This window comes from Emys orbicularis, chromosome 1, assembly GCF_028017835.1.
Source record: "Emys orbicularis isolate rEmyOrb1 chromosome 1, rEmyOrb1.hap1, whole genome shotgun sequence".
In the NCBI taxonomy this organism is placed as follows: domain Eukaryota; kingdom Metazoa; phylum Chordata; order Testudines; family Emydidae; genus Emys; species Emys orbicularis.
Window position 1 is genome coordinate 96,518,313 of NC_088683.1, and position 10,759 is coordinate 96,529,071.

At 48.9% G+C, this 10,759-nt stretch overlaps 1 protein-coding gene across 1 annotated transcript; it reads right to left on the reverse strand.

Annotated features, from left to right (window-relative positions):
- Window positions 1-5,131: 5,131 nt before the first annotated feature.
- Window positions 5,132-10,542, reverse strand: MCHR1 (melanin concentrating hormone receptor 1). Its single transcript, XM_065423463.1, has 2 exons — window positions 10,473-10,542; window positions 5,132-6,045 (listed from the first exon to the last, which is right to left on the reverse strand). The coding sequence occupies exons 1-2, from the start codon at window positions 10,540-10,542 to the stop codon at window positions 5,132-5,134; spliced, it is 984 nt and encodes a 327-aa protein (XP_065279535.1).
- Between the last annotated feature and the right edge of the window lie 217 nt (window positions 10,543-10,759).

Sequence of the window (10,759 nt, forward strand, 5' to 3'; positions counted from 1 at the left end):
AACTACAGACAATGTAAGCCGTCCAGTCACAATCAGCTGAACTACTACTCACCTTAAACATGGCTTATGTATGTGCCCTTATTCCTCTCAGGCTTACCTACATTGAGCTTTTCTTAAAATTTCCCACAGCTGCAGTCCCACCAGCAGTGGAAGTTCCAGTGTAGACAGTGGCCTGGTATTTTTACCACTGTATCATCCAGCCCTGCTCAGAGTGAGTCTGGATGACATAAATAGATCTAAACACATAGGACTCTTGCTGACGCTAGCACTTTTCCATTAATATCACCAGTAGAACTGTGCTGATGTTAGCAAAGGTGAGAAATGTTTGCCTATCATAAACAAAGTCTAACATGTTTCTGTCTACATAGGCAAGAACCAGTACAGTTAAGCTGCAGTAATATAATAAGACAGCAGATGGCATCCAGCCCCAGCCCAGACCTACTGCGGCTGGGAGAGAGGCACCCCTCCCCCGGCCCCAACCCAGTCTGGCCCAGACCTGCCGCGTACGGGGGAGAGGCACCTATCCCACAGCCCTAGCCCCAGAGCAGCCATGGTGGGGAGAGGCACCTCTCCCCCCCCCCGAGCCCAGGTACTGCTGCGGGGAGAGAGAGCTGGGGGGAGTCCTCTCTCCCCGCCGTAGCCCTGAGGCAGCCTGGACCCCAAACCCCTGATCCCTGGGGTACATGGGTGGAGGGGACACCCTGACATCAGTGCCCTCCCATCTCCCTCTGCTCTGCACAGCAAGCAGGAGGGTCCCAGGAGCAGCTGGTCAGGGGCTCCAAGGCAGAGGGTAGGAGCAACATGGCTGCAGAGCAACGGGTGGGAGGGACATGTGAACACATGTCGCTAGATGTGCATGGCTCTGCTAATCAAGTTCGCGGCACTTGATTGACTCTTGGGCAGCCATGCGGCCGCACAGCTTAGAGAAAACACAGATTAGCATACTATAAACATAGATCAAACTTCAGAGTCTAAACTCTCAACCCTATTAGACTGGGCAGCATCTAGATTAAGCAGTTTTTCTCACCCCACTGGATATTGCAGTTCTGCAGCTCTATGTCTCATTTGCTCTTACTGTTCTTGCTGTTATTTCTGCAACTCTGCTCAACTTAGTTCTTCTCTTCTCATGGCTGGGCAGCTGCTAATTTTTTGACCCAACGACCTTGGGCCGGGGCAAGCGTCTTATTCTCACACAGAGCTAGCTAAGGTGCCAAGTTAACCTGTTCTCTGCTCTCTTCCTCTTTCCCCCTCTTGGCCTCTCACAACCTGCAAAGGAATCTTCCACTCCCCACTCACACACCTTTGACCCTCCCCAAAATGCTTTGCAATGCTAGCAACAGCGTTAGCAATATACAATGCTAATTTGCCTTCCCAGGGAACTTCCTGAGGGAGGGGGCTTTGGGGTGTAACACTATGAACTGCAATATCCAGTGGGGTGAGAAAAACTGCTTAATCTAGATGTTGCCCAGTCTAATAGGGTTGAGAGTTTAGACTGTGTGTGCTTATATTTTATTTCTTTTGGTAACTAACTTTGACTTTTTGCCTATCACTTAAAATCTATCTTTTGTAGTCAATAAATTTATTTTACTGTTTATCTTTACCGGTGAGTTTGTATGAAGTGTGTGGCAAATATGCTCAGGTTTTGCAAAGGCTGATGTATATTCATTTTCCATTGATGAAATGGTGAACCAATTAATAAATCTGTATTGCTCATCTTGAGTAGTGCAAGATGATATATTCCTGAGGTACAGTGCTGGGAGCTGGTGGGATTTGGCTCTGGTGGCTTTCTCTGTGTGATATATGAGTGGCTCTGGGAGCATTCATGCAATCTAGCTGGGCGTGGGGCTCCACATGCGGTTGTGCTGAGTGATAACAGCACCTGGAGGGGTGTGCTGCTGGTCAGTAGCAAGGCATTGTGAGAGACAGCCCAGACTGGAGAGAGTTCAGGGGGCACAGCAGTCCCACAGTCCCAGGCTGCATCCCGGGGATGCCATCACACATCCCAGTGGAGAAAGTATACCCAACTTCTGAGTAGGAGGCAATTGCTTGTTAAGAAACTACTACAGTAGTCTCCAGTTCAGACTTTTCTTCCATGCCATACTGTCCTCTGCCTGCCAGCTTTTTCTCTGTGATTAAAGGGGCTGACAATTGTCTCTTCAAGCCATGTTCCTCTGAGGAAGGAGGACAGAAAGAGCTAATCAATTCTGGAGCAGGAGAAAACAATTCACTGGTGCCAAATTAATTATCTCCAGAATTGGCAGAAGTACCTGTTACATAATAACAGACGTTAGAAATGAAAAAAAACATGATGTGATGTAGTTCATCCTCCATGCTTGCTGACCAGTGAAAGATTACTCAGTACAGTATATACTCCAGTGTGTTGTTTAGTTCCTGTGGGGCTTCTATTGCACACTGACTCAGGCCACTCCTGGGCTCAGGCCAAATCACTACCAAGTCGCCATTCAAGAGTAAAGAAACCAGAGGGGTTTTATTTGGCTATCACCCCGTTAGGCAGGGCACCATCTATTACTGCCTGCCTTTGCAGCCACAGGGAAGTCATTGGCAGCAAGGTTGTATGACATTCACATGTCAGGCCTACCTTCCCTTCAGAGATGCTCTGACTGGCTGTAGACCCTCAAGCACATCATAGCTAGGACATCACAACTATAGTCCTGCATCAGGCTTGCTTTCCCTCAGGCATACTATGGTGACAGGCACCCGTCTCTTAAACAGCCCCTCCCTCCCAGCCAGATCTGTCTCACATAATGAGAGCTGAAGGTCTGCTTTACTTGTGAGTCAGCCCTCTACTGAGCTGTGCTCTCCCCTTTTAACCTCTCCCTCTAAACCTGCCACCTACTGCAGGTATGCTGGGGTGGGGCTGATTGAGACCACAGCAGCTCATTCCTGGCAAGTGTGCAGTTTGTATGCCCCATTGCACAGACACTGGTTTCCTCCGGGCCCTGGGGTGCTCAACCCCCAGCTCTTCTCCTGGACCTGCCCCCCAACCTCGTTCCCCAAGCCCCCACCCCTGCCCCTTCCCACCCCCCGTTCTGCCCCAGCTCTTCCCACCCAGTTCCACTCCCTCCCCCAGGTATGCCCCATCCCTTCTCCTCCCCATTCCCCCCCAGAGCCTCCTGCACACCACAAAACAGTTTATCGCGGTGGGTGGGAGGCGCTGGGAAGGAGGGGGAGGTACTGATCAACAGGGCCACTGGCAGATGGGAGGCGCTGTGGGGGGAGGGGAGGAGTTGGCTGCTGGTGGGTGCTAATCACCCACTATTTTTTTTCCATGAAAAGCACCCACAGAATTGGCGCCTATGCCCCATCGAGGTCCCCTTGGGAGATTATTCCAGTCAAATGGCGATCACTGATAGGAGATCTATTTTAAATGTAATACTGCCACCCACAGTGGTATCTGAGTACCTTTCAAATAAAATTGATAGCAATAATGAAGTCCCTACTGGACTTAATGGAGTAGCTGCCACTTCTCCCTCTTTGGGGCAAAAATTTTAGTTGGGGTATGGGGTTCATTTACCTTTTTTTAGTTTGATGCGTGTGACGGGTTGGATCACAGAAACCCCCTGGGGAGCTGCCACCTGATGTGCCAAGACTACCTCTGCTCCTGTTTTCCCTGCCAGCTCAGGACTCCAGCACCCTGTCTTGCTGAGCGAGACACTCCCATCTGCTCCAACAAAGACCCAGGGTCTGAATTACTTGCCCCAAAGCTGCACATTTACCTGAAAACAGCTCACAGAAGTGTGCTTATCTTTAGCACTCAGATGCCCAACTCCCAGTGGGGTCTAAACCCAAATAAATCCGTTTTACCCTGTATAAAGCTTATGCAGGGTAAACTCATAATTTGTTTGCCCTCTATAACACCGATAGAGAGATATGCACAGTTGTTTGCTCCTCCAGGTATTAATACATCCTCTGAGTTAATTAATAAGTAAAAAGTGATTTTATTAAATACAGAAAGTAGGATTTAAGTGGTTCCAAGTAGTAACAGACAGAACAAAGAAAGTCACCAAGCAAAATAAAATAAAATGCGCAAATCTATGTCTAATCAAACTGAATACAGATAATCTCACCCTCAGAGATGCTTCAGTAAGTTTTTTTCTCAGACTGGGCACAATTCTTTCCCCTGGTACAGCTCTTGTTCCAGCTCAGGTGGTAGCTAGGGGATTCTGCATGATGGCTCCTGTCTCCCCTTTGTTCTGTTCCACCCCTGTATGTGTATATCTATCTATCTATATCTTTTGCATAAGGCGGGAACCCTTTGTCCCTCTGGGTTTCCACACACCCCCACTGGAAAAGTACCAGGTTAAAGATGGATTCCAGTTCAGGTGACATGATCACATGTCACTGCAAGACTTCATTACCCACTTGCCAGCACACAGGTATATAGGAAGACTCACAGGTAAAACACAGCCATCTGCAGACAATGGTCCTGGTTAATGGGAGTCATCAAGATTCCAAACCATCATTAATGGCCCACACTTTGCACAATTACAATAGGCCCTCAGAGTTATATTTCATATTCCTCGTTTCAGATATAAGAGTGGTACATTTATACAAATAGGATGATCACACTCAGTAGATTATAAGCTTTGTAATGATACCTTACAAGAGACCTTTTGCATGAAGCATATCCCAGTTACATTATATTCACTAATTATCATATTTTTATAAAACCATATAGACTGCACAATGTCACAATGTGTTTCTGAGTTTTGGGGGGTGGGGTGGGAGAGTGGTGGTGGTGGTGGTGGGGGGTTAAAGTTATATTTGTTTCCTATATCCAGCTAAAATTTTCCTTTACTCAGATTCACTCAGTTACTCCGAGTTATATCCCTAATACTATTTCAATCAATCCTTCTTCCATGGTGTTTACATCCTTCAATTTTCTAGGTAGTCATCCTCTTCCCCTCTGTAGTTGTTGTTCAGTCAAGTTTTATATTTAATTATTTTAATCTTTTCTTGTGCATCAAGCTCTTCATCTTTTTGTTGTTGGTGTTCTTGGAATATTCTCTAGCTGTTCAAAGTCTTTCTGGACTTGAGGTGCCCATCCCCATATTCTCTATCCCTTTTAGGTCAGGTATCAGCTATCTGGTAATGGCAGAATGAACTTGTGCTACTCCTGTGCCATTGGCTTGACAGAGAGAACCAGGTGTTTGCGAAAAGTTTCACACAGCACAATGTACACAAAGGGGTTGAGGCAACTGTTCGCATAGCCTAGGCTGATGGTTGCAGTATATGTGTAATAGAAGATAAGACTTGGGTGACTGATAGACAGCTGTATCAACTGTAGCAAGTGATATGGTGACCAACAGATAAAGAAGACCAGGCATATAGCAATGGCAATCCGTGTCACTCTTCTCAACCTCAGCCGGACACTGCGTTGGCTAGCTGGGGCTACAGAGGACTTCATGTGTCGAAGTATCTGTGCATATGCGGCAACAATAACTACAAAGGGAAGAGCGAAGGCCAGGAAGAATTGGTACAAAGTGAACCAGTACAGGTCAGTCTCTGGATTGGGGAGGCGGATGCCACAGCCCACAGTACCACCAGGGAATGGGATGAGCCTGGCATAGAGCCATACTGGAGTAATGCTGATGAATGAGAATCCCCAGAGGAGGCAGATCACCAAGGTAGTGACAAAGGGCTTCCTGAAGCTTGAAGAGGAAATGGGGTGAACCGTGGCCAAATATCGGTCTATGGACATAGCAGTAAGAATATAAGTGCTGGTGAACTGGCTGTTGGCATCCATGGCAGTGATGAGTGCGCACATGGTCTCACCAAAGTGCCAGATTCCATTCCCCCTGAGTTGGTGGATTATGAATGGCATGCCCAAGAGGAAAAGGAGGTCCACTACCGAGAGATTGATGATGAAGATGTCTGGGACATTATGGCACCAATGGAACTTTGATTTCTTCACCACTGTAAAGATGACCATAGAGTTGCCAGCAATGCCAAAGAGACAGATGATGCCACACACAGAGGGCATGATGATGCTGGTATAAGAAATGCTCTGCAGTCGTGGCCACTCTGAAAACAAAGGAAACATTAACAGGTGGACTTGTCATTTACCTTTGTGACAGAATTTGGTGCTGCAAAAATGGCTCTGCCAATGCACCTCCAGACTAGCCCTATCACACTCTCTGCTGTTCCACACAAACTCTGCCAATGGGTGAGACTTGCAGCAGCCTTTGTTATTCCAGTTCTGGGCCACACAGCTCTACCAATACACCTCAACAGGAACACAGGAATTGCCAAACCAGATCAAGCCAGTAGTCCCTGGAGTCTAGTATCCTATCTCTAATAGAGAGCAATAAGAGATTCTTCAAGGGAAGATTAAAGAAAACCCATAATGCACAATTATGGAATAATTTACCCTTCAAGAAAGGGTTTCTGAATCCAGACATTTTATGATTAACTTATACCCTGAAGCGTGTAGGATTTTATCCCTTATACTTTATTATCCTAGTTAATGTAACTGCAGATGTTCTCCTTATCTGTTTTAAACGAAGTCTAATCCGATTTCAAATCACAATAAGCTCTTGGCTTCAGTGATAACTTGTGAAACTCATTCCCACAACATAACAATGTATTGTATAAAAACATCTCTCTTTTTAGTTGTGTAAATGCCCCTTTTGTTGTTGTGTTGAAGAGGGAGTAATAAGCAGCATCCAATTTACCCACTCTGTACTCTATTTTATTTTCTGTACCTCTATTATTTTCTCTTTTATTAATCTCTTCTCTAAAACAGTTCTAGTCTTTTCAGTTTCAACATGGAAATCTCTCCGTGCCTTTATTGTTTTTACAACCCATCTCTGGACCCTCTCCATTTCTGCAGTATCTTTGAGATTCAGTGACCAGACTGAACTTCATTCTTGCACAGTGGGTGTTAACTCACCCTGTTGGGCTCAGCTAACCCTGCCCTTTCCCCCTGGCAGGAAGTGCAGGGGCGGGGCAGGAAATATAAGGGCAGGAACCTGCCCCTCAGTTGAGGGGAGACTAGGGAAAGAGCCAGATGTCCTTCCCAGGGAGCTGAACCACTCGTGGAGCCCATGACCGGCTGTGGCAGGCAATGTCTCTCCTGAACAAGCCTGGAGACAAGGCAAGTAGAGCCCTGTGCAGATACAAATTTATATCCGTGGATATAAATTTGTATCTGTGGAACTTCAGGGCTCTCCTGGGAACCGCAGCAGTGAAAGGAGCAGAACATGGGGCCGCTGCTCCCAGGAGTCGGTGGCCTGTGCCGGCAGCTCCTCTGGTATGGCTGTTCTGCCTCCAGCCCCGCCCCTGTCCCTTCCACACAGCTGTCTGTCTCCTGTCTGGGGGCGTGCATGCCGCTTGAACACAAGAGCATGACTAGGGACAGCTGCTGGTCAGCCTGGTGTGTGCCCTAGTGGGCGGGGCTGGGGGCGATACAGCTGTGCCAGAGAAGCTGCTGGTGTGGGGCGCTGGCTCTTGGGAGGGGCGGCCCCACGTTCTGCTCCTTTTGCTGCTGTGGTTCCTGGGAGAGCCCTGCGGTTCCGTGGATACCGATTTATATCTGCATCCATGGGTATAAGTTTGTATCTGTGCAGGGCTCTAAAGGCAAGCCACTGACCAGGCAGGCTGAGAAACCCACAGAGAAAGTGGAGAGTGAGCTGCTCGTCAGGGAGACTGGGAATCAGGCCCCAGCAGCTGCGGAGCAATCCAACCAGATGCTGATAGGGGGCAATCCAGGGAAATGAGACATTGGTCTTGTGTTGCTTGGAGGCAAGGCAGTGACTTCATGTTTCCCTGCCAGCCCAGTGATGGGATCACCTGTTGCTTAAAGGGCCCTGGGCTGGGACCCCCTGGCTTTGGCCCTGCATTTAGGGTTGGATGAGTGCTAATCCCTAGGCCAAGAGGCCTCAGCCTGTTTATTGTCCCAGCCCACACCCAGGAGGCCTGAGCTATTGCATATTTAGTTGCCCCTCTGCAAGCCAGGATGCCTGAGTGATAGATCCACGTAGATGCTGAGTCCCCAGTGCTGCCAAGAGCAGATCTTCTGACCCTGAAATGCAGGAACTATACACCAATATGCCAGGTGAGGGTGTATTTTACTCCTTTCTTGAGAAAACAGCTTGATACAGAACTTACGGGTTTTTTTGTTTTACATTGTACTTTTAGCCCTGATCCTATGGTATGGCTAAGGAGCCCTCCCTGCAAGCGCTGAAGGGAGTTGCAACAATGGCTTGGGGGTCATCTCTGTCTGGTCCCTGGAATATGTTAAAAGCCCACAGGCTGTTCTCTGATAAATTGGCTACCAATGGCAGCTGGAGATCAGAAAGTATAAAGGAGTTTGGCTACACTCAGTTTCCCCCAGCAATGCCCCTGACACCAATAGCTGGGGGGTGTAGGGGGGTGGGAGAATACCTTAGGCGGCTCTGTAGGAACTCTGTCACCCAAGAATTCCTTTACTCTTGGGAAATCTTCAACTGGCTTAATATGCTCAGTTTAATACTGCTTTGTAGCAATGGACAGTGCAAATCAGCTCCAACATACCAGAAACGGTATTTTTCTTTAAATTCCCCACAGTTGTAACACTGGTGCAGCTCCATCAGTAGCAGTGATAGTGGAAGTTCTTGTGTAGACAAGGTACCAGCTGCTACTAGCATTGCAAAACCTCTCATCTAGGCCTGCTCCAAACAGGGTAGATGACATGGTGGTTAAAATGACAGGAGCCTACCAAACTAGTACTCTCACAATTGGTGGAACAGAAACAGTGGGAAATAGCCTGCAGACAGCACCCAAGAAATCAACTCTCTCCTGTTAGGGCTATGTTATTTAAAGATTAATCTTGTTCCTGCTTCTTCATTCTTTCCTCTCTTCCCCAGGATGGTAGCAGGCAGGGGCGGCTCCAGGCACCAGCGCAGCAAGCGCGTGCCTGGGGCGGCCTGCCGGTTGCTGTGAGGGAGGCAGTGAGGCAGCCTTCAGCAGCATGCCTGCGGGAGATCCGCTGGTCCCGTGGCTTCGGCGGCGGGCACGCCAAAGGCGCAGGACCAGCAGATCACCCGCAGACACGCCGCCGAATCCGTGTGACCAGCGGACTGCCCGCAGGCGTGCCGCTGAAGGCCGCCTGACTGCTGTGCTTGGGGTGGCAAAAAACAGAGCTGCCCCTGGTAGCAGGTGGGTTTATTATTTTGTGGGTGGAGCATTTCTGTGTCTAAGGCCAACTCTACACTTAAGATTTAGGGTGAGATAGCTACTGTGCTCAGGTGTGAAAATCCACATCCTGAGTGGCATAGTTATGCCAAACCTACCTCTTAGCTAGCATTGCTTGGGGAGGTGGTATTCCTACAGCAACAGAAAAGCATGCAGAGCCACCTGGCTGCCCCTGAGCCTAGGAGCCGCAAGGACATGCCGGCTGCTTCCGGGAGCCACCTGAGGTAAGCACCGACTGGCCAGAGCCTGCAGCCTGCACCCCACCCCCTGGCCCCAGCCATGAGCCCCCTCCCACACCCAAACTCCCTTGCAGAGCCTGCACCCCCCCTGCACCAGGCTCAGCCCAGAGCCCCCTCCCACACTTTGAACCCGTTGGCCCCAGCCCAGAGCCTGCACCCCAACCCTCTGCCCCAACCTGGTGAAAGTGAGTGAGGGTGGGGGGAAAAGCGAGTGATAGAGGGAGGAGGGATGGAGTGAGAAGGGGCAGGGCAAGGGTGTGACCTTGGGGAATAGGTGGGGTAGGAGGCAGGGCAAGGGTGCTTGAGTTTGTGCGATTAGATAGTTGGCAACCCTAATGTAGCCATAGCGTTATTCTGGGAAGGTAAAGGAGATGGGTAGGAGGTGGTCTGGGGGACAGTGGCTTAGAACCCTAAGTGTCAAGTGTAGCTGTCCACCATTGGGTCCTGAATTGGAGCCTTGCAGATGGGGCAGGCCCAGAGGATATTACAACACCAGAGCTTTCATCTAAGGTAAGAGGCCTGCTGGAATAGACCTTCAGTGCTCAAGAGCCCAGCCCCCCAAATCCCTGTACTGAAGGGGAAGGCTGGACACCCTTGGGGTGGGAGTGCTGAAGGGCAGGTGTTTTCAATGGGGAGATGACCTGTCTGACCACCAGGTGGCATTGTGGGCCGTTGTGCACCTTCTACACACCCTCAGATTTTTGTTCCCAGATTTCTAATATTTATTTATTGCTTCAAAACACTTGTTTCCTAATATTCATCCCATTTTACCCTTCACCGTCCCTTGAGCTGGTTACTGGCAGGTTTCAGTTCATTTGGCTTCTGTTCCTCTAGTAACCTATATAAGTTTTACAGAGACAAGGTGGAAGAGGTAATATCTTTTATTGGACCAACTTCTGTTGGTTAGAGACACAAGCTTTAGAGCTTAGAGAGCTCTCCTTCAGGTTTTTCAAGCAGTTTGGTTAAAAGGTGAATTTATATCACCCATTCAGCCCCTCACCACACCCCTGCCTCCCTGGGGTAGAAAGCTATACTCACTGGTGGAAGTCAGAGGGACTCCAGGTTGAGAGCTGTTGCAGATATTCAGTTCTAGAGGCAGCAGATCCATGGCTACATCTCACTCTTCCCCAGCTGATCACTCCTGTGGTCTCATGCAGATTACTGCAGGCTCTGTGCTAGCAGTTTCTTGTAACACAGCCTCTCTGATTCCAAAGGAGGGTGTCTCTCCCAGCCTTGCTGCTTCACTGCTCACATTTGGTACAAACTACTTTCTCTCCCTCCTTCTCCATCAGTTCCCACGGGCATCACCTAGATACAGTAAAATG